The sequence below is a fragment of the Rattus norvegicus genome, chromosome 1 (assembly GCF_036323735.1).
Source record: "Rattus norvegicus strain BN/NHsdMcwi chromosome 1, GRCr8, whole genome shotgun sequence".
Classification (NCBI taxonomy): domain Eukaryota; kingdom Metazoa; phylum Chordata; class Mammalia; order Rodentia; family Muridae; genus Rattus; species Rattus norvegicus.
Window position 1 is genome coordinate 182,265,447 of NC_086019.1, and position 21,485 is coordinate 182,286,931.

At 45.0% G+C, this 21,485-nt stretch overlaps 1 protein-coding gene and 1 long non-coding RNA gene across 10 annotated transcripts; one reads left to right on the forward strand and one right to left on the reverse strand.

The window, feature by feature from the left end:
* The first annotated feature begins 1,411 nt into the window (after positions 1-1,411).
* Positions 1,412-9,853, forward strand: LOC120099916 (uncharacterized). 4 transcript variants are annotated; one of them, XR_005499404.2, is made up of 5 exons: positions 1,412-2,653; positions 2,871-2,959; positions 3,262-3,494; positions 5,822-5,973; positions 9,717-9,853. It is a non-coding gene; the product is annotated as an uncharacterized LOC120099916 (long non-coding RNA). The 4 variants fall into 4 exon arrangements; XR_005499405.2 differs by lacking the exon at positions 3,262-3,494 and having other exon boundaries at positions 1,412-1,586; positions 2,042-2,653; positions 2,871-3,015; XR_010060758.1 differs by having other exon boundaries at positions 1,412-1,586.
* Coq7 (coenzyme Q7, hydroxylase) lies at positions 5,124-20,513 on the reverse strand. 6 transcript variants are annotated; one of them, NM_012785.3, is made up of 6 exons: positions 19,791-19,923; positions 9,787-9,965; positions 8,551-8,665; positions 7,494-7,633; positions 5,877-5,945; positions 5,124-5,357 (listed from the first exon to the last, which is right to left on the reverse strand). In NM_012785.3, the coding sequence occupies exons 1-6, from the start codon at positions 19,861-19,863 to the stop codon at positions 5,280-5,282; spliced, it is 654 nt and encodes a 217-aa protein (NP_036917.2). In that variant the 5' UTR covers positions 19,864-19,923; the 3' UTR covers positions 5,124-5,279. The 6 variants fall into 6 exon arrangements, with proteins under 6 accessions (NP_036917.2, XP_006230170.1, XP_063137598.1 ...); XM_006230108.4 differs by having other exon boundaries at positions 5,128-5,357; positions 19,731-19,938; XM_063281528.1 differs by having other exon boundaries at positions 5,128-5,945; positions 19,791-19,948.
* Between the last annotated feature and the right edge of the window lie 972 nt (positions 20,514-21,485).

Consider the following 21,485-nt stretch of genomic DNA (forward strand, 5'->3'; position numbering starts at 1 on the left):
ACAGGGGTCACCCGTTTTCAAAGAGTGCCACCAAGGCTTTACTGAGATCTACTTATATACCCCAAGGCAAAAGCCGTGGAAAACAACAAGGCAGGTGAAAATCCCCAACCAGGAAAACAGGAAAAGTCTGTGTGGTGGAAAGTTCCGGGCCCAATCAGGGGCATAGACAACTTCTTAACAACAAGCTGGAAGGCTCAGTGAGGAGGAAGGGTGCCATGGAAAATCCCAGCCCCAAATCAGGGGCTAAGAGCAGCTGCCAAGGGTGTAAACAACTTCTTGCTATAGCAGGCTAAAAGACTCAGCAAAGGGAAGGGAAACGCCAAGGTATGGCCCAACAAGGGTCTCTCTACATAACCCACCTTGTCCTGGGACCCGCTCTGTAAACCAGGTTGACCTTGAATTCAGAGACCCATCTGCCTTTGCCTCCTGAGTGCTAGGATTAAGCATGAACCACACATAATCTGCTTTCTGTTACAGAGACTCCGGTCTTATCAGATAAATAATTTTCAAATACCTCTTACATGTTTTCCAGTGTCTTGACTGCTATGGCATAGGTCTTCAGTTTTAACAAGTCCAGTCACGGGTTTCATGGATTACAGGCATGGTAGGCTTGCTTCAGGTTCTGGTGTTTTATTGCAGCAATAGAAAGCATACTACGATACATGTAGATCTGAGGTGTGTTTTAAGTTAAGTTTTATATGTGCTGTAAGGGTCAAACTCTTCTTGGTTTTGTTTTGAGAAGGTCTCACGATATAGCCCTTGGCTGGCTGGCACTCAGCATGTAGACCAGGCTAGCCTCAAACCCAGAGATACATCTGCCTCTGCCTCCCGAGTGCTAGAACTCACTAAATGTGCACACCACTGCACCTGACTTCAAATTCACTCTTTTCATATGATGGAAACCCAATTGGTACCTTTAAAACCATTAGCAAAACACAGGCAAATGCCTCTGTTGGTCCTTGGCGACACGAATCTCCACTGGATTTCTGCTAAGACACACAGGAGTCTCCAGTGAGCAGTTATTTGGAAGTGAACTTTAATACAAGAGTTAGTTCTTCATCGAAATACTCATAAAGGTCACGCAGAGCGTGTCGCCTAGGGCCAGGCAGGGGGCGGGGCCATTGGGCTTAATCTCCTGAACTTGACTGGATAAGCCCCGGTTAGTGAAGCTCTCTCTGGAAATGTCTATAAGAGCATTTCAGGAACATCAGGAGGTCAGGAGGGTTAATCCTCTGATGGAGTCAAAAAAAAAAAAAAAAAAAAAAGTGCCCATACCAAGGATGTGGAAAAGTAGGGGGCGGAGCCTCAATGGAAGAAGTAGCTAGCTGTGGACGTGTCCTTGGGTTCTTCCCCCCACCCCACCCTCCATGCCCCTTCCTGTTTCCCTCTCTTGGCTTCCTGTCCACGATGGAGAAACTTCCTTTCTCTACCATAGTACATGGCCTGAGCAACCACGGACTGAAAACACTCCCTGGTTTATTTCTTCAATTCATGCTCCCAGAGATTTTGGTCACAGAGACAGACACTGGACAACTACAGTGGACTTCTTCAAGGGCAATAGTGGAGTTTGAACCTGAATGGGAGTGGTGAGGAATTTGACAGCCACTGCCTCAAGGGAAGGTATTCTAGGCCAAGGACTCAGCCACTGAGAACATCAGACAGGCCTGCGTGTGGCATTTGTGAGGAGCGCAAGGAAGACAGTGGCTGGAGCAGAGTGAGGCAGGGACATGTCCAGAAGACCAGGTCACCTGGAATCCCCTCTACCACCAGGGGGCTTTGCAAAAGAGCTGTAGGAGTGAGCCGAGCTGGCTTAACTGCTGCCAGGGTGAAGATGGATTGTGGGAGGACAAGACTGTGAAGGAAGCTTCTGGACTCATTTGACTGGTTGGGCTCAGAACATGGAAGGGGGTAGGTGGGTTTTCGTGTATTGATACCACAGTCTCCCAGCTAGACAAGGCGAGGAAGGAGTCGGGAGTGACTGGTGATCTTGGCTGTGTTGGGAATTGGTTCCAATGCTTTGACTTATTTTGGCTCCCAAAAGCCGTGCTTCCAGCCAGACCTGAGAGTTCCTGTCCCCAGCTGGCTTCGACTGATAATGAAGAACTGCCATATACTCAGGCAAGGGAGAGAGAGAGAAGATCACCATGAGGGGAAGCAGAAAAATGAAACTTAAAGGCCCACCAGCATGTGAGAATCTGGGAAAGTGTTCCATATGGGCCCCTTCCCTGACTGGGTCTAGGGTAGCAGAGATGAAATACAGATTTTAAAAGATGTGTTTGCTAGCTGCAGGGAGGTTTAGAAGAGCTCAGCCATTGTCAAGGCATATCAAAATTTGTGTGTGTGAGTGTGTGTGCGCGCGCGCGCCTTTCATTCACACATCCAGAGAGCTCTTGGGCTGGTGCAGCACAAGCACGACCTGCCGGGAGCCAAAGCAGTTTAATTCATCGCTACAGGACTGAGCGCTAGAAGTCTGCCATCACATTAGCTATCTCGGAGGCCACTATGGAAGCAGACTTGGGGAGACAGTGAGGCAAGGGGTTCAACTTAGGGCATTTTGTGAAAACGTCTCAACTTCCAAATGGAGGCGTCGGACAGACAGCTGGAAAATGGGAGGACAAGACAAACCCCACACTGAGACATTCGTGACACAAGGGTAAGCGGTGAGAGCACAGCTGGAGCTGTGGCATTGAGAGACTAGGGGTAGAAAGGGCAAGTCAGGAGAGCCGTCAGAGTCTTTTCAGGTCTCCTGTTCTCGTAGTTCACCACCTGCTTGGAAGCATCACCTTAGTATGTAATCCGCTTCCCTCCCTCCCACTTCCCTTCCTCTAAATGGGCACCTACTGTGTACTAGGACAACTGTTCTCTCACAGGAGAGAAGAAATAGCCACTAACGAGACAGACACAGCAACCTGAACTCGGCTTTGTCAGCTACACCAAACCATGCCAGAAACTTCTGATGGTAATCCACACGGAGGAATCTACAGCCATCTTCTACCCTTTCTTCTCATGCGTAATGTATTACGATCACCTGGTCACAAAGTTAAAGTCACTTTTGCTGTTCTTCCTTTGCTTTCATCTTTATTTATGTGTGGATGCTCTGGTCCTAGGTGGGAGGACATTCGACCCCCAGGAGCTGGAGGTATGGGTGGTTCTGAGCCTCCCGGTATAGGTGCAGGAACTGAACCGGGGTCCTCCGGAAGAGAAGCAAATGTTAACTGCTGAGCCACATCTCCAGGCCCTTGTTTTGTTTTCTTGATACAGGGTCTCACTAGGAACCCTACTTTGGCCCTAAGTTTGTAATCCTCCTGCCTCAGCCTCCTGAGTGCTGAATCCACTGAATGGCAGGGAAGAAGCTGCAGCATAGAAACTATCTGGTTTCCACCTCCCTGCAGAACCAGAGCCACAGCAGCAAGCCCCAGCTCACCTCAGGCTCTGACAAAGAGATGCTGATGATGGGGCACTAGGCTATGGGAACCACTGACCAGTGCAACTAGGTAAAAATGTGGTCTGCAAATTTCATTTTTTTTTCCTTGTTGTATTGCTCAGATGGGACTCCAACTCCTGCCTCAGCCTCCGGGGAAGCTTCAAGGGACATTCTGCTGTGAGAAGGGAGCTGGTGACTTTTTTTAAATTGGCTTTGGATTTTTGTATTTGACAGAGTCGTGCTATGTAGCCAACTGTCATAGAACACAGTGTATAGACCAGACTGGCCTCCAGCTCATAAAGATCTATCTCCCTCTGCTTCCCGAGGCTGGGATTACAGGTGTGCACCACCACACTTTGCTTGATCCTGCTTTGTTGTTGCTGTTTTTTTTTTTGTTTGTTTTTTTTTTTGTTTTTTTTTTTTTTGGTTCTTTTTTTTGGAGCTGGGGACCGAACCCTGGGCCTTGCGCTTCCTAGGTAAGCGCTCTACCACTGAGCTAAATCCCCAGCCCCGTTGTTGCTGTTTTTTAAATATATTTTGAAAACTTAAAATTATAAAATATTTCACAGAAGGGCTAATTTTTGGTCAGTAATGGCTTAAGGAGGTAGCAGACCTTGCAGAAATTACAATTTAATTGTAAATAATGCACCGCTCTATATTTTATTGTGGTTGTTTGCTGAAGTTGAATCATGTACGCTGCCCTCAAACTTGATGTGTGCTGAGGACAGCACTGGACTCCTGCAGATCCTCCTGCCTCCACCTCCCAAGTGCTAGTGCCTGCATCACCACACCCAACTTAAGTATATTTTTTTGACTGGGGTAATGCCATCCTGTCTTAGACTACAAGAACTGCTATTAAAATACTGTAGTCTCAGGAGCTTGTGAACAACAAAAGCTTCTTGTTTGCAGTTCTGGAGGCTGTGAAGCTCAAGATCAGGGGGCCAACAGGTTAGTGTCCTGTGATGTCTGTGTCCCCATAGATAGCAGCTTTTGTGGCACAACATGGGATGGACTGTGGGTCCCCCTAAGGCCTCATTTTTATAAGGGTGCTAACCCCAGTCCTGAGGACTCTGCCCCTTATCTAACCACCTCCCAGCCTCCTCTCCCTTCAAGTGTCTCCTCTAGGGTGAGGGATTCACCACCTCCCATCATCGGCTCTGGGTGAGGACTTTCGGGAGACCCAGCTGCCACGGTGCTTTGCCATGTCACGTGGAAATCAGAATGCACAGCTTCTCCCCAGATAGACTTCCCAGTCTCGCTCAGCCCATCTTATACAGCCTAATGTTTTAAATGACTTCTTTTTAACCTGAAAACTCAATTTATTTTCCTCATAGACTCCTGCGGGTGCTGGAGAGGTGGCTTAGGGGTTAGGAGCAAGCACCTGCTGTTCCTGGGGGGATTTGAGTTTGGTTCCCAGCTCACAACTGCGTGTAACTCCAGCTCCATGGGACCCAACACTCCACAGACATGCAAACACAGGTGCACATACACACAGGACCCAACACTCCACAGACATGCAAACACACATGCACATACACATGGCAATAAAAGTAAAATAGATCTTACAGAAAAGATTCCTGCTAACTAATGAAAGCTCTTAGGCCCAAACTAACTACAAAACCAAGGGAAGACCATCTGCATGTGCCATAAGGTGGGCAGGGTTAGTTTACTGCCAGCCTCACAGCACAAGAAAACCAAAGAAACCAGCACCGAGGAGTTTTATTGACAACAGTGACACAACCCCAAACACCGCCTCTTGTATTAACAAATCACACACAGTGATAACTGCAGTTCTTCCTCCACAAACACCTTGAGTTACGGCCATCTTTTCTTGAGATGGCTCAGTAGTCGTACTTTAAAACCTTTCTGATAAGTATATGGCTGCACTGCATCCGGCCTGGATAAGTCTCTTCAACAAGGTGTATGCGGGAGCCTGCGGAGAGCAAAAGGTTACGCTATAGCTGGGTGGTAGCGTGCTTGTCTAACATGGATGGCACCCTGAGCTTGGAAAAGAAGCAAACGGGGCAGGAGGAATCTTCAGTGGAAGAGCGCTCGCCCAGCAAGGTTCTGGATCCAATGCCAGTGCCTAAACAGACAGCAGGGAGACCCCACGAGGTGCATCTATTCTCAGATGTCACCTAGACTCACTGTCAGGACAGGGTGTGGGCTCCTCTGGCTAAGACAGGATCTGGGAAATGATTTAATTCGAAACAAAAGCCATTCAGAATGCTAGAAGCATCTATGGCCACTGAACCCCTGGGTTGTTTCTTGGGATAATAACAGAGCAGGACACAGGAGCCTCACCATGGACCGAAGCTGAGCTTGTGTGCTTTCTGTCAGGTACGTGTGTATCCCTGCCTTGTGACCTTACTTTCAAATGTCTCTTTCTGGGAACAGAAACCTTGGCCCTCAACCCGCTCCCTGGAGCACCAGCAGTAATAGTCGGTCCTACCAGCTCTGCATCATGTTCCAGGCCTGTGTCGTGGTGCTCAAGCTCCTCATCTCGAAACTGCTTAATGACCTGGGAAGACAAGGAATCACAAGCCCAGGTAAGTCAGCGCTCCAGGTCACCTGCTGCTCATCCCGCTTGCAGGCCAGAGCTTCGGGTCCCAGCATATGGCTGAGGCTGACATGCTTATTCTGTGAAGGGCTACAGTTCTTCACTCTGTCATCCCAGTGGGTGAGCAGCCTTGCAAGAAGAAACCATGGCCGTGGCTCTAAGAAGAGTTACTTAGGAGACAAGCGTGGCCACAGGCCAGAGTTTGCCAGTTGATGATTTAGGTTTTAAAAAGTGAGAGCTGTTGCCTGTTTTGGTCACTGCTCTATCGCTGTTTAGAAACACCATAACCAAAGCAGCTCTGATAAAAGAAAGCATTGAATGGGGGCTGGCTCACAGCTTCAGAGGTTTAGTTCATTCTCAGCACAGCAGGGAACACGGCAGCACTTTGGTGCTGGAGCAGTAGCTGAGAGCTACATCCTGACCTGCAGACCAAGAGAGACTCTGGGTCTGGCATGGGCTTTTGCAAACTTAAAGCCAAACAACACACGTCCTCCATCAAGGCTAATCCTAACCCTCCTGATCCTTCTCAAATAGTGCCACTCCCCACCCTATCTAAGCATTCGAATATATGGAATTATGGGGCTCATGCTTACTCAGACCACCACACGGCCCAGTGCTGGAATGCACACTTACAACCCCAGCCCTTGGAAGGCAGAGGCAGGTCCAAGAGTCAAGACAAGCCTTTGTCTCATAAGTACAACAAACAGGATTTAAATAAACAAACTACAGCTGGGGAGAGTGATGGAGGATCTGCTGTGGCCAGTAGCATAAGACCTCCTGGGCTAAATAGTTCCGTCTTCCCTATAGAAAATTACCTGAGAAAAATCATTCAGCCTGAAGATTTGATCAACATTTTTTAAAATGTTATTTTTGAAATTATAAGTTAATTACATCATTTCTCCCTTCCCTTTCCTGCCTCCAACCTTCCCATTTTCCCCTCTCGATCTCAAGTCCGTGGTCTCTCTTTTCACCAGTTGCTGTTACATGGGCATGTGTGTTTGCTTACACATATTTAAATCGAGCCTTCTCTTCTCTTCTCATATAGCACCTCCCTGGATGTACGCTTTCAGGGCCGACCCTTGGCGCTGGACAAACCATGTGCTCTTCCCTGAGAAGACCACCCCTCCCACCTTGGCTTTCCTGCATTGCTTACGTTTCTTTGTGTAGGGTTGAGGCCTTGCAGATTTTCTGTCTAGTTAGCATGTTAGATGATGCCATCCTTGTTCACCCTGTGCTGTTGAGTCATGGATGTGCAGAGGCCACACAGACCTGGACTGTGGACAGCTCTGAGCTCTATGACCTGTCTGTGTCTCATGTAGAAGAAACACCCCTTTCCCCAGCTGTCTAAGCCCCTGTCTCCTTAGGACCTGCCACCTGCCCTTTCTCCCCCCAAGCACACAGTCAGTCTCTCCCCACAAGCACACAGTCAGTCTCTCCCCACAAGCACACAGTCAGTCTCTCCCCACAAGCACACAGTCAGTCTCTCCCCCCAAGCACACAGTCAGTCACCTGCAGCAGCTCCTCGTACTTCTCAGCGTCCTCCTCCATCAGCATGCGGATCTGGTTGTTGTAGTGATGAGCGATAGACTCTTCTACTGCCACGGTGCAGGCCATTGCTCCTTCCTTCCCCAGCAAGGCAGTTCCTGCCCCTACAATCGTCAAACCAGTCAAGCCACATGCTGCTGGTCATTTGTGAGGCATCCTGACATCTGGGTTTGAACTCTCTATGGGAGGGCGGTATGGTGCTTCTCAGGGTGTCTGATACCCACCCTCTTGATGTCAGCAGTACCTGCTGATCATAAGCACTGGACACTTAGATATTCCCATGAATCCCTTGAAACAGTCACCCCATGTTTGAGAAGTGGCTGGAGCTCATATCAGATGCCAGGCACAAAGCTCTTTTTGAATAGATTTTGTTTTATTTGGTTGTTTTGTTCTGTTTGAGACAAGGTCTCACTATGAGACCCAGGTTAACCTGGAACTTCCTCTGTAGCCTAGGCTGACTTGTATCCTCCTTCCTCCTGCCTCTGCCAGTAGTGAGGTTGCAGGCATGCACCACCATGTGGGCTCAGTGAGGCTTGACCCTCTCTCTGCAGAGAGCTTAGAGTGCTGTCTGGGTTCTCTGCTCTTCTCCCCCCAACCCCCGTGTGTGTGTGTGTGTGTGTGTGTGTACGCACATGTTATGGAACTCACTTTGTAGACCGGGCTAGCCTCAAACTCAGAGATCTGCCTGCCTCTGCCTCCCGAGTGCTGGGGTTAGAGGTGGGCCGCACCACTCCTGCACTCAAACTCTCTTGGGTTAGGATCCTCAGGACACAGCATCTGGCTGTGGCTGCACAATCCTAGCTTCCCTCTGTGAGTTATCATAGCATCCATTTATAAAATGATGACTCTATCTTAAAGTAATATAAGCAAAAAAAAAAATCAATCAGTTTCATCAGCTTCAATTTAACTTTAGGAAAACACAAAGTAAAATTTAAAAGGTTGGATGAGGCCATGACAAGGGTTCCAGAGGCATGAACAACCCATCACCAAGAGCCCAAGTGGCAGCTGGACAGACACATACCCAGGGCAAACCCTGCCACGTTCCACAAGGGCATCAAAACCGTAGGTCGGACCCTGAACGCAACCATCAACTCGTTGAACTTTTTCAAATGGTTCTTTTCTTGATCCCACATTTTCTAGGGGGGAAAAACATAAAAAGAGGTATCACAGGGACATGGCACAGCTGAGTACCCACGAGGTAATAAGGAATTGGTGTAAAGCTATCTTCCATCCTCTTAAGTATGCATGAGACAAAAGCAAAACACAGAGGAATCTCTCAAAAAAGAAGAGAGCCTGCAAGGTAAACGAAGAGCCAAGGCCTTAGACATTAAGTGTTCTACCTCCGGACCCTCAGATACCTCAATGATCACACGATCAGCTTGCACAGGGAGCCTTCTAGAACTCCAGGTTCTGAGCCACTGGCTCAAGTAGCCATGAGAGAAAATAATGAAAAAACAAAACAAAACAACAAAAAAACCTGTGTCCTGAAAACTCACAGACTGTTCTCAATAGAAAACAGGACAGCCAATGAGTCACTCTCCTGGCATGGGGACTTTTCAAAATAGAGATGTGCAGGGGCCACAAGCAGATATACACCATCTTACACGTGAGCTCTGGGGACTGGGATCTGCCGGGAATCTAAGGGACACATGCTAAGCTGCCATGTGTCGTGGTACCATTGGCTCTACATGGGTTTCTTTATTCCCCAGCCAGACCCAGTGAGTTGGGGGTTACCAGGCTAGTTTGGACACAGAGAAATGAAAACCTAGAGGTCGTGTGACCTCTTCAAGGTCACAGGAGTAGGTGAGAGGGCTGGAAAGGAAACCTAGATCTTTGGGACTATAAACCCCTCTCTCTGGCACTCTGTGAGGACAAGCCTACGATAGCCTCCTGGCACACAGAACATTCTTGTAATGGAGGGATTTTCAGCCTTTTCTGAGATGAAACATTAACACCACAGATATACTCAATTTCCAGACCCAATTTCTTTCTCTCTTACTTTTCTCCTCTCCCTATTCTTTTTGACCTGGAATGTCCTATGTAGACCAGGCTGGCCTCAAAGTCCCAAGAGATCATCCTACCTCCGGCTCCTGAGTGCTGAGATCACAAGCTTTCGCCATCACACCCAGCCACATTCAATGTGTCTCTGTGTTTTTAGATAAACAGAGGATATGCTTTGTTCCACAGTGCCTCCCATTGGAGCACACAGCCAAAAGTGATTCCTGAGGGCTTCAGCAGAGCAATGGGAAGAACCCACCTGAATGACAGGGCCAACACTGGTCCGTCCAAGCACAGCCATCTGCCCTGCATAGATGCGGTTTGCTCCATATTCACCAGCGTGATCCACCCGGATTATCTGATCCACGGCTGCCCGGTTAATATTGTCTAAGGTCATTCCTGTGCTGTGACACCTGATGATAAGGCCTCTCCCATAAGCTGCAACGAAAATGCAAGTGGCAGCCTTTCATCGTCCACACAGAACACTGATATTCATGAACACATATCCCTATTTGTGTGCATGTGTTGACATGCCTGTGGCAGAGGACGACTTGCAGGAATCTGTTCTCACTGTCCTCCATGTGGGTACTAGGGGTGGAACTCAGGCCCTTATGCTTGACAGCAAGCCCTGGTACACTGAGCCATGTCACTGGCCTGGTGCCTTTTTGCTGACACAATGAAAGGCTTGTTAGAATGAAGGCCAAACAAGCCCGAGGGCTGGACACATCTATCAGTGCATTCCTTATCACCTGCAATGCTCAAACCCTAAAGACTTCACCTAAGTCTGGGGCTCCTGGCTTTACCTTAAACATATGGAATCTAGAAAGGCTGAAACGTGTTCTCACCAGGCAGCTGACATGACAGCTGCTTCAGGAAAGGGAGGCTCCCCTCAAGCTGTGTAGCGCACCCAAAGCCACCGTGCTCTCCCCATGTCTCCCTGGGAAGCAGCCAGTGTTGATATTCTGAAAAAGCTCAGGGTGCAAAGCCTGGAAAACTCACATTGGAACTTCAATGTTCTTTTAATACAGCAGTTCCCTGGACAGGTGACTGAGACCCTGCCTGACCTCAGACTTAAGTACTTCTTCAAAATGTAAATTCTTGGACTGGAGAGATGGCTCAGTGGTTAAGGGCACTGACCGTTCTTCCAGAGGTCCTGAGTTCAAATCCCAGCAACCACATGGTGGCTCACAACCATCTGTAATGAGGTCTGATGCCCTCTTCTGGTGTGTCTGAAGACAGTGACAGTGTACTCACTCACAAACCATAAATAAATAAATCTTTAAAAAAAATAAAAATGTAAATTCTTTTGAGGAAACAGATGGCAAACGCTTTCGCTATACTCTCCAAGCCCCAGACTAGAGGAGCTTAAATGTTTACCTCTTCCCAGAAGGGTCCTGTAGTAAGGTGTGTTCACCCCACATGAACATGGAAACCCACAGCCCCTCTGGTTTGTTGCTCTAGTTGCACTCTGGTATGGTGTTTAAAGTGTTGCAGGCTCTGTTTGCTATAACCACCACGCCTTTGGAAGGCATCTCTCTTCACCTGAGCAAACTTCAACATCCAGAAAATGGTAAAAAAGTTCACATATATCTTTGGCTTTCATCAAGAAAGCTTAAGGTCTTTGGACACAAGGCCACAGGGCAGGCTTGGAGAATCGGGTGTGTATGCATGCCATAGTTGGGAACATGAGCTTTGCCACCAAGTAGCATTTTAAAGGCTCGATCTATTTGTTATGGTGCTGGAGCTCAAGCCTGCCCCTGAGCTACCACCAAGCTACTACATCAACAGTCCTGGGACAATCAGCAATCGTGTGCAAAGAAACACAGATTCTGCAGGAGTGGACTAGCTTTGGCCTACTGCGCACAACATGCTCTGCCTCACTCCGCTCATTGACTCTAGAAAGTGAACGGAGTCCAGAAAGCAGACACGGCACTTCAAGTCTCCTGTTAAGACACCAACCATTCCAAACTGTCTTCAGACAGTGGGGCTCTATGGTCGGAGGCCCATACTTTATGGGACAGCGATGGGACACAATCAGGGACCTGTTGCATTTCTGTGTCCAAGTTCAAGGGCTTGTGCTTCTGGCCAACTTGTCTCCTTGCAGAAAGTAGGGTCTGGAGACAACAGACTTGATGAGCCAGTTCTACTTCTCAACACAGTCTTGTTTGCTTGTGGTGCTCTTACTTTTTACCAAAGAAAGTTAGAGGCAACCCAGCACTCCTTTTTTTAAAAAAAAAAAGTATGTTAAGGAATAACAGGGGGCTGAACAGGCAGGCCAAGTTCATGCAGCTGGCTTTTGAGGTGTGATGCACAGGATTCTTTGTACACGAGAACATGCTGGAATGTTCCCTAAAACAGCCTCTGCACTCAGTGACTGGGAGAGGGTAGTGCTTGTCCTTTTACCTAAGAAGTCAGTATAGATATTTCTTAATTCTCGCAGCGCTCTGTGAGGTGGAGGATATCCGGGCGAACACAGCCAGTTCCAGGTCAGTCAGAGCTAGAGTGAAGAACTGTCCCAAAACAAAATCAAAACCTACCCAGTAGCTATTTTTATTCTTTTAACTCCTTAAAATTAACTCCTTTTTACACACTTAAAATTTCCTTTTTATTCTTATGAGGTTAAATGAAACAAAGAAAGCCAAGTTACTTCATAAATGAAAACAAATGATTCTTATTGTTACCTGTTCAGTGGGTTAGCAGGGAGCCTTAAAATTCACATCCCTGAGACCTGACTGCCTTGTTACACACTTTAAATAAAACTGAAGCCCAGAGCTGGAAGCTCTCAAGTGTGCTGCTCCAACCGTGGTACCTGGGACCCGATTTTAAGTGGCAAATGAGAAGATTTTTAAGTGGCTTATGGACACATAAATAACATACAAAGAGGCTTTTAAAAACTCTCTTCTGATCCATTTATCATCAAGAAAAACATCTCTATGGCTGGCATGTCTTGAATAATATCCAGACACTTGCTAAGCACTCTTCTCTTTCAAAAAGTAAAACAGTCCTGGAATCAAGCATTGGTGGGCACAGACAACAGCATCTAATGAAGCTTCATGTTTTGTGATGATGGTGGTGGTGATGGTGGTGGTAATGGTGGTATGTGCACGCCGCGACTACTCATCCATACTAGCCTATTATTTATCATAAGGATGTAGTTTTAATGAAATTATTTAATAAGTCATGGGTATACAAAAAACAATCTCAAACCTGCAAATGGTATTGCCTTCAGGCAAAATAGAAATCTAATGCTTGACGATTTAATTGTGAGAAAATGACCATGATTTTCTGGGGCAGCTCAGATGATACATGATTTCAGACCTGAATCCAGACCTCTCCCCATTCCAAATTCTAAGCTTACCATATTTTGCAGTGCAAAAAAAAAAAACCCATAAGAGGCTTGATAAAAACAGATTCCAAGGCTGGAAAGAGGGGTCAGCAGTTAAGAATGTATACTGCGACAGTTCTCTGCACCCAAATCCCGTGGGAGAGAGAGCTAAACCTTCAGAGAGGCAGACAAGCCCAGGAAACCAGAAGAGACTGCTCCCTGCACACACATCTCGGACGCCAGAGGAAAAAGCCAAAGACCATCTGGAACCCTGGTGCACTGAAGCTCCCGGAAGGGGTGGCACAGGTCTTCCTGGTTGCTGCCGCTGCAGAGAGCCCCTGGGCAGCACCCCACGAGCGAACCTGAGCCTCGGGACCACAGGTAAGACCAAATTTTCTGCTGCAAGAAAGCTGCCTGGTGAACTCAAGACACAGGCCCACAGGAACAGCTGAAGACCTGTAGAGAGGAAAAACTACACGCCCGAAAGCAGAACACTCTGTCCCCATAACTGACTGAAAGAGAGGAAAACAGGTCTACAGCACTCCTGACACACAGGCTTATAGGACAGTCTAGCCACTGTCAGAAATAGCAGAACAAAGTAACACTAGAGATAATCTGATGGCGAGAGGCAAGCGCAGGAACCCAAGCAACAGAAACCAAGACTACATGCCATCATCGGAGCCCAATTCTCCCACCAAAACAAACATGGAATATTCAAACACACCAGAAAAGCAAGATCTAGTTTCAAAATCATATTTGATCATGATGCTGGAGGACTTCAAGAAAGACATGAACACACTTAGGGAAACACAGGAAAACATTAATAAACAAGTAGAAGCCTACAGAGAGGAATCGCAAAAATCCCTGAAAGAATTCCAGGAAAACACAATCAAACAGTTGAAGGAATTAAAAATGGAAATAGAAGCAATCAAGAAAGAACACATGGAAACAACCCTGGATATAGAAAACCAAAAGAAGAGACAAGGAGCTGTAGATACAAGCTTCACCAACAGAATACAAGAGATGGAAGAGAGAATCTCAGGAGCAGAAGATTCCATAGAAATCATTGACTCAACTGTCAAAGATAATGTAAAGCGGAAAAAGCTACTGGTCCAAAACATACAGGAAATCCAGGACTCAATGAGAAGATCAAACCTAAGGATAATAGGTATAGAAGAGAGTGAAGACTCCCAGCTCAAAGGACCAGTAAATATCTTCAACAAAATCATAGAAGAAAACTTCCCTAACCTAAAAAAAGAGATACCCATAGACATACAAGAAGCCTACAGAACTCCAAATAGATTGGACCAGAAAAGAAACACCTCCCGTCACATAATTGTCAAAACACCAAACGCACAAAATAAAGAAAGAATATTAAAAGCAGTAAGGGAAAAAGGTCAAGTAACATATAAAGGGAGACCTATCAGAATCACACCAGACTTCTCGCCAGAAACTATGAAGGCCAGAAGATCCTGGACTGATGTCATACAGACCCTAAGAGAACACAAATGCCAGCCCAGGTTACTGTATCCAGCAAAACTCTCAATTAACATTGATGGAGAAACCAAGATATTCCATGACAAAACCAAATTTACACAATATCTTTCTACAAATCCAGCACTACAAAGGATAATAAATGGTAAAGCCCAACATAAGGAGGCAAGCTATACCCTAGAAGAAGCAAGAAACTAATCGTCTTGGCAACAAAACAAAGAGAATGAAAGCACACAAACATAACCTCACATCCAAATATGAATATAAAGGGAAACAATAATCACTATTCCTTAATATCTCTCAATATCAATGGCCTCAACTCCCCAATAAAAAGACATAGATTAACAAACTGGATACGCAACGAGGACCCTGCATTCTGCTGCCTACAGGAAACACACCTCAGAGACAAAGACAGACACTACCTCAGAGTGAAAGGCTGGAAAACAACTTTCCAAGCAAATGGTCAGAAGAAGCAAGCTGGAGTAGCCATTCTAATATCAAATAAAATCAATATCCAACTAAAAGTCATCAAAAAAGATAAGGAAGGACACTTCATATTCATCAAAGGAAAAATCCACCAAGATGAACTCTCAATCCTAAATATCTATGCCCCAAATACAAGGGCACCTACATACATAAAAGAAACCTTACTAAAGCTCAAAACACACATTGCACCTCACACAATAATAGTGGGAGATTTCAACACCCCACTCTCATCAATGGACAGATCATGGAAACAGAAATTAAACAGTGATGTCGACAGACTAAGAGAAGTCATGAGCCAAATGGACTTAACAGATATTTATAGAACATTCTATCCTAAAGCAAAAGGATATACCTTCTTCTCAGCTCCTCATGGCACTTTCTCCAAAATTGACCATATAATTGGTCAAAAAACGGGCCTCAACAGGTACAGAAAGATAGAAATAATCCCATGCGTGCTATCAGACCACCACGGCCTAAAACTGGTCCTCAATAACAATAAGGGAAGAATGCCCACATATACGTGGAAATTGAACAATGCTCTACTCAATGATAACCTGGTCAAGGAAGAAATAAAGAAAGAAATTAAAAACTTTTTAGAATTTAATGAAAATGAAGATACAACATACCCAAACTTATGGGACACAATGAAAGCTGTGCTAAGAGGAAAACTCATAGCGCTGAGTGCCTGCAGAAAGAAACAGGAAAGAGCATATGTCAGCAGCTTGACAGCACACCTAAAAGCTCTAGAACAAAAAGAAGCAAATACACCCAGGAGGAGTAGAAGGCAGGAAATAATCAAACTCAGAGCTGAAATCAACCAAGTAGAAACAAAAAGGACCATAGAAAGAATCAACAGAACCAAAAGTTGGTTCTTTGAGAAAATCAACAAGATAGATAAACCCTTAGCCAGACTAACGAGAGGACACAGAGAGTGCGTCCAAATTAACAAAATCAGAAATGAAAAGGGAGACATAACTACAGATTCAGAGGAAATTCAAAAAATCATCAGATCTTACTATAAAAACCTATATTCAACAAAACTTGAAAATCTTCAGGAAATGGACAATTTCCTAGACAGATACCAGGTATCGAAGTTAAATCAGGAACAGATAAACCAGTTAAACAACCCCATAACTCCTAAGGAAATAGAAGCAGTCATTAAAGGTCTCCCAACCAAAAAGAGCCCAGGTCCAGACGGGTTTAGTGCAGAATTCTATCAAACCTTCATAGAAGACCTCATACCAATATTATCCAAACTATTCCACAAAATTGAAACAGATGGAGCCCTACCGAATTCCTTCTACGAAGCCACAATTACTCTTATACCTAAACCACACAAAGACACAACAAAGAAAGAGAACTTCAGACCAATTTCCCTTATGAATATCGACGCAAAAATACTCAATAAAATTCTGGCAAACCGAATTCAATAGCACATCAAAACAATCATCCACCATGATCAAGTAGGCTTCATCCCAGGCATGCAGGGATGGTTTAATATACGGAAAACCATCAACGTGATCCATTATATAAACAAACTGAAAGAACAGAACCACATGATCATTTCATTAGATGCTGAGAAAGCATTTGACAAAATTCAACACCCCTTCATGATAAAAGTCCTGGAAAGAATAGGAATTCAAGGCCCATACCTAAACATAGTAAAAGCCACATACAGCAAACCAGTTGCTAACATTAAACTAAATGGAGAGAAACTTGAAGCAATCCCACTAAAATCAGGGACTAGACAAGGCTGCCCACTCTCTCCCTACTTATTCAATATAGTTCTTGAAGTTCTAGCCAGAGCAATCAGACAACAAAAGGAGATCAAAGGGATACAGATCGGAAAAGAAGAGGTCAAAATATCACTATTTGCAGATGACATGATAGTATATTTAAGTGATCCCAAAAGTTCCACCAGAGAACTACTAAAGCTGATAAACAACTTCAGCAAAGTGGCTGGGTATAAAATTAACTCAAATAAATCAGTTGCCTTCCTCTATACAAAAGAGAAACAAGCCGAGAAAGAAATTAGGGAAACGACACCCTTCATAATAGACCCAAATAATATAAAGTACCTCGGTGTGACTTTAACCAAGCAAGTAAAAGATCTGTACAATAAGAACTTCAAGACACTGAGGAAAGAAATTGAAGAAGACCTCAGAAGATGGAAAGATCTCCCATGCTCATGGATTGGCAGGATTAATATAGTAAAAATGGCCATTTTACCAAAAGCAATCTACAGATTCAATGCAATCCCCATCAAAATACCAATCCAATTCTTCAAAGAGTTAGACAGAACAATTTGCAAATTCATCTGGAATAACAAAAAGCCCAGGATAGCTAAAGCTATCCTCAACAATAAAAGGACTTCAGGGGGAATCACTATCCCTGAACTCAAGCAGTATTACAGAGCAATAGTGATAAAAACTGCATGGTATTGGTACAGGGACAGACAGATAGACCAATGGAATAGAATTGAAGACGCAGAAATGAACCCACACACCTATGGTCACTTGATTTTTGACAAAGGAGCCAAAACCATCCAATGGAAAAAAGATAGCATTTTCAGCAAATGGTGCTGGTTCAACTGGAGGTCAACATGTAGAAGAATGCAGATCGATCCATGCTTATCACCCTGTACAAAGCTTAAGTCCAAGTGGATCAAGGACCTCCACATCAAACCAGACACACTCAAACTAATAGAAGAAAAACTAGGGAAACATCTGGAACACATGGGCACTGGAAAAAATTTCCTGAACAAAACACCAATGGCTTATGCTCTAAGATCAAGAATCGACAAATGGGATCTCATAAAACTGCAAAGCTTCTGTAAGGCAAAGGACACTGTGGTTAGGACAAAACGGCAACCAACAGATTGGGAAAAGATCTTTACCAATCCTACAACAGATAGAGGCCTTATATCCAAAATATACAAAGAACTCAAGAAGTTAGACCACAGGGAAACAAATAACCCTATTAAAAAATGGGGTTCAGAGCTAAACAAAGAATTCACAGCTAAGGAATGCCGAATGGCTGAGAAACACCTAAAGAAATGTTCAACATCTTTAGTCATAAGGGAAATGCAAATCAAAACAACCCTGAGATTTCACCTCACACCAGTGCGATTGGCTAAGATCAAAAACTCAGGTGACAGCAGATGCTGGCGAGGATGTGGAGAAAGAGGAACACTCCTCCATTGTTGGTGGGATTGCAGACTGGTAAAACCATTCTGGAAATCAGTCTGGAGGTTCCTCAGAAAATTGGACATTGAACTGCCTGAGGATCCAGCTATACCTCTCTTGGGCATATACCCAAAAGATGCCTCAACATATAAAAGAGACACGTGCTCCACTATGTTCATCGCAGCCTTATTTATAATAGCCAGAAAATGGAAAGAACCCAGATGCCCTTCAACAGAGGAATGGATACAGAAAATGTGGTACATCTACACAATGGAATATTACTCAGCTATCAAAAACAACGAGTTTATGAAATTCGTAGGCAAATGGTTGGAACTGGAAAATATCATCCTGAGTGAGCTAACCCAATCACAGAAAGACATACATGGTATGCACTCATTGATAAGTGGCTATTAGCCCAAATGCTTGAATTACCCTAGATCCCTAGAACAAACGAAACTCAAGACGGATGATCAAAATGTGAATGCTTCACTCCTTCTTTAAATGAGGAAAAAGAATACCCTTGGCAGGGAAGGGAGAGGCAAAGATTAAAACAGAGACTTAAGGAACACCCATTTAGAGCCTGCCCCACATGTGGCCCATACATATACAGCCACCCAATTAGACAAGATGGATGAAGCAAAGAAGTGCAGACCGACAGGAGCCGGATGTAGATCGCTCCTGAGAGACACAGCCAGAATACAGCAAATATAGAGGCGAATGCCAGCAGCAAACCACTGAACTGAGAATAGGTCCCCTATTGAAGGAATCAGAGAAAGAACTGGAAGAGCTTGAAGGGGCTCGAGACCCCAAAAGTACAACAATGCCAAGCAACCAGAGCTTCCAGGGACTAAGCCACTACCTAAAGACTATACATGGACTGACCCTGGACTCTGACCCCATAGGTAGCAATGAATATCCTAGTAAGAGCACCAGTGGAAGGGGAAGCCCTGGGTCCTGCTAAGACTGAACCCCCAGTGAACTAGTCTATGGGGGGAGGGCGGCAATGGGGGGAGGGTTGGGAGGGGAACACCCATAAGGAAGGGGAGGGGGGAGGGGGATGTTTGCCCGGAAACCGGGAAAGGGAATAACACTTGAAATGTATATAAGAAATACTCAAGTTAATAAAAAAAAAAAAAAAAAAAAAAAAAAAAAGAATGTATACTGCACTTGCAAAGAATTTGAGTTGGGATCCCAGGACTAAGATACAGGGACTCACAAATTGCCTGTTATTCTAGGGCCAGATTCAAATCCCAATTCTGGCCTCTGGCATTTAATATTGTGCACGTGTGTGTACACGCGCGCACACACGTTCTCTCTCTCTCTCTCTCTCTCTCTCTCTCTCTCTCTCACACACACACACACACACACACACACACACACACACACACACACACAATTTTTTAAAAAAATGTAAAACATCAATCCAGTAGATAATGAGCGTGACCCGAAAATCTGCATTTATAACAGATACTATTGTCAGAAGGCTTCTTTGCTCCAGAAAGCTCTGAGTGAAGACTGGAGGGACACTGCAGGACACTCAAGTTCACATCTGCATTGACGTCACGTCACAGACTGGTAATTACTTGGTCCCCCGCAGGGAATCCTGCATTAGTTCGCCCATTCCTGTCAATCAACTTGACCTACTACAAACCCCACCCCCATGTCGCGTGCTTGTGACGTATAGACGTCTTCCCAGTGACATCCGTGACCTACACTTCAAATAGTCACCGGCGAAGAATCCCGCGCCGAGCCGCGACCGCGAGCGGCCGGTACCTGAGAAAGGCCTCGGGACACCAGTGCGCAGGCATCCCACGGAAGCGGCCGCTATCGCTCCCGCGCCGCTCATCGCTGGTGACAGTGCAGCCACAGTCCAAGCGTCCCGCCAATCGCGCTCTCGACTCAGGGTGATGACGCTTAAATGCTGCGGAAGACCGAGCCAGCGGAAACGCCCCTAGGCCCTGGATTACACCCGATTGGTTGGGAATGACCGATCTATGTACTCTATTGGCTGTGCTCCCTCTCGATCATTGGGATGTCGTGAAGGCGCCCGATCTGCTTTTAGGGTTGAAGCACAATTGCCCCTAGATAGGCGGTGTAGGTGGGCTTCCTACTGCCCTGTGAAGGCGACCCGTAGGACACTGTTGTTTCCTCCACGTTACGGAGATTATTTTTCTCTATTAAGAGCCTATTTACACCTAAAAGTCAGTAGCAATTACCTGGTAAAACATTCCGTTTTCGGTGTAAATGTGGGTTTGACGGTTTGTTCCATGGTATTTCCTGTTCCTTCATAATTTTCCTATTGAGATTTGTTTCATTCATTGTTATTTATACTTTGCTGGATTATTCATGCCCTAGTGCACATTAGTGATGAAGATGGTTGTGTGTTAAGAGAAGAAAAATTTAGCAATATACATTAAACATTTAAAGTATGTATCCATAATTGACAGCTAGGGTCTAGCCAAAAGAATAAATTTTCAAATCAATAAAGTATATAAGACCCTGGTTTTTTTAATGTATTCATTTAATGTATTTTATTGATAGCTACTGTAAAATAATTGAAACTGGTAAACTATTCTATATAACTATAGTGTTCAAATTAGTATACTGCAGTCTTAAAGACAAGCCCACGTTCTGGGCCTTAGGGTTAGTAAGGGTACTTTAACATTCCTGTGTAATGCTCAGCCTAAATCTGGCTCTCAAAGCCTTCACACGTTCAAAGCCTTTCCCATGTATTCCACTTCTGGATCATAAAAGAAATGTTGAGATGTACGTACTAGTAATTATTGGAAATTTTTGTAAGTAAAATGTTAAAAATTGGAGCTAGAGAGACAGCTCAGAAGTTGAGAACTCTTGTAGAGGACCTGGGTTTGGTTCCTAGCAGCCACATCAGGAAGCTCCAGCGGATCCAGCACTCTCCTCTGGAATCTTTGCACATATGACACAAATACACCATTTTTAAAAAGTTACCGTTAAGAGAATGCTAAAAAACGATTCATGAGCAGTTAGCAGCTCCCTGAAATGTAGGTTATGATTGGAGGTCAGATCTGATTACATCACTGCAGCTTGCCTCATACTGGTGATATGACTGCCTTGGCCTCTGGAGCTTACAGGTGTGTGTCAGTACGATGAACGTTGAAAGAATTTGGGATAAAATAGAACACTTAAGTGGGGGAAAATTAGACTACTGCATTTTCCTTTCACCTCCATCTATGTTTGCTTACTTTGTTTCTTTCTTTGTTTCCTTCATTTATTTATTTATGGTTATAAGAGAAGAATCTCACCCTGTATCCAGGTGTCTTTGAACGTGCTGTGTCACCCAGGCTGGCCTTAAACTCGGTGCAGTCTACCTATCTCAGCCTCTTTCGTGCCTCTGTTCCTTATTTAAAAACATTTGTGTGCTTATGAGTGATTTTCATTTTTCTCTGTAGTTTTCAGTGATCTCATACTTTCTATGGTAAGTACTTTTAT

What these genes read in the sequence shown, in the direction of transcription:
- Coq7 (XM_063281526.1), bottom strand. Translation starts at nt 19,863, where the DNA reads ATGAGCGGCGCGGGAGCGATAGCGGCCGCTTCCGTGGGATGCCTGCGC. An exon ending in GTGTTGGCCCTGTCATTCAG is followed by an intron (nt 8,666 to 9,786) that starts GTGGGTTCTTCC and finishes TTTCCCCCCTAG; the next exon opens with AAAATGTGGGATCAAGAAAA. An exon ending in CGTGGCAGGGTTTGCCCTGG is followed by an intron (nt 7,634 to 8,550) that starts GTATGTGTCTGT and finishes TGACGATTGTAG; the next exon opens with GGGCAGGAACTGCCTTGCTG.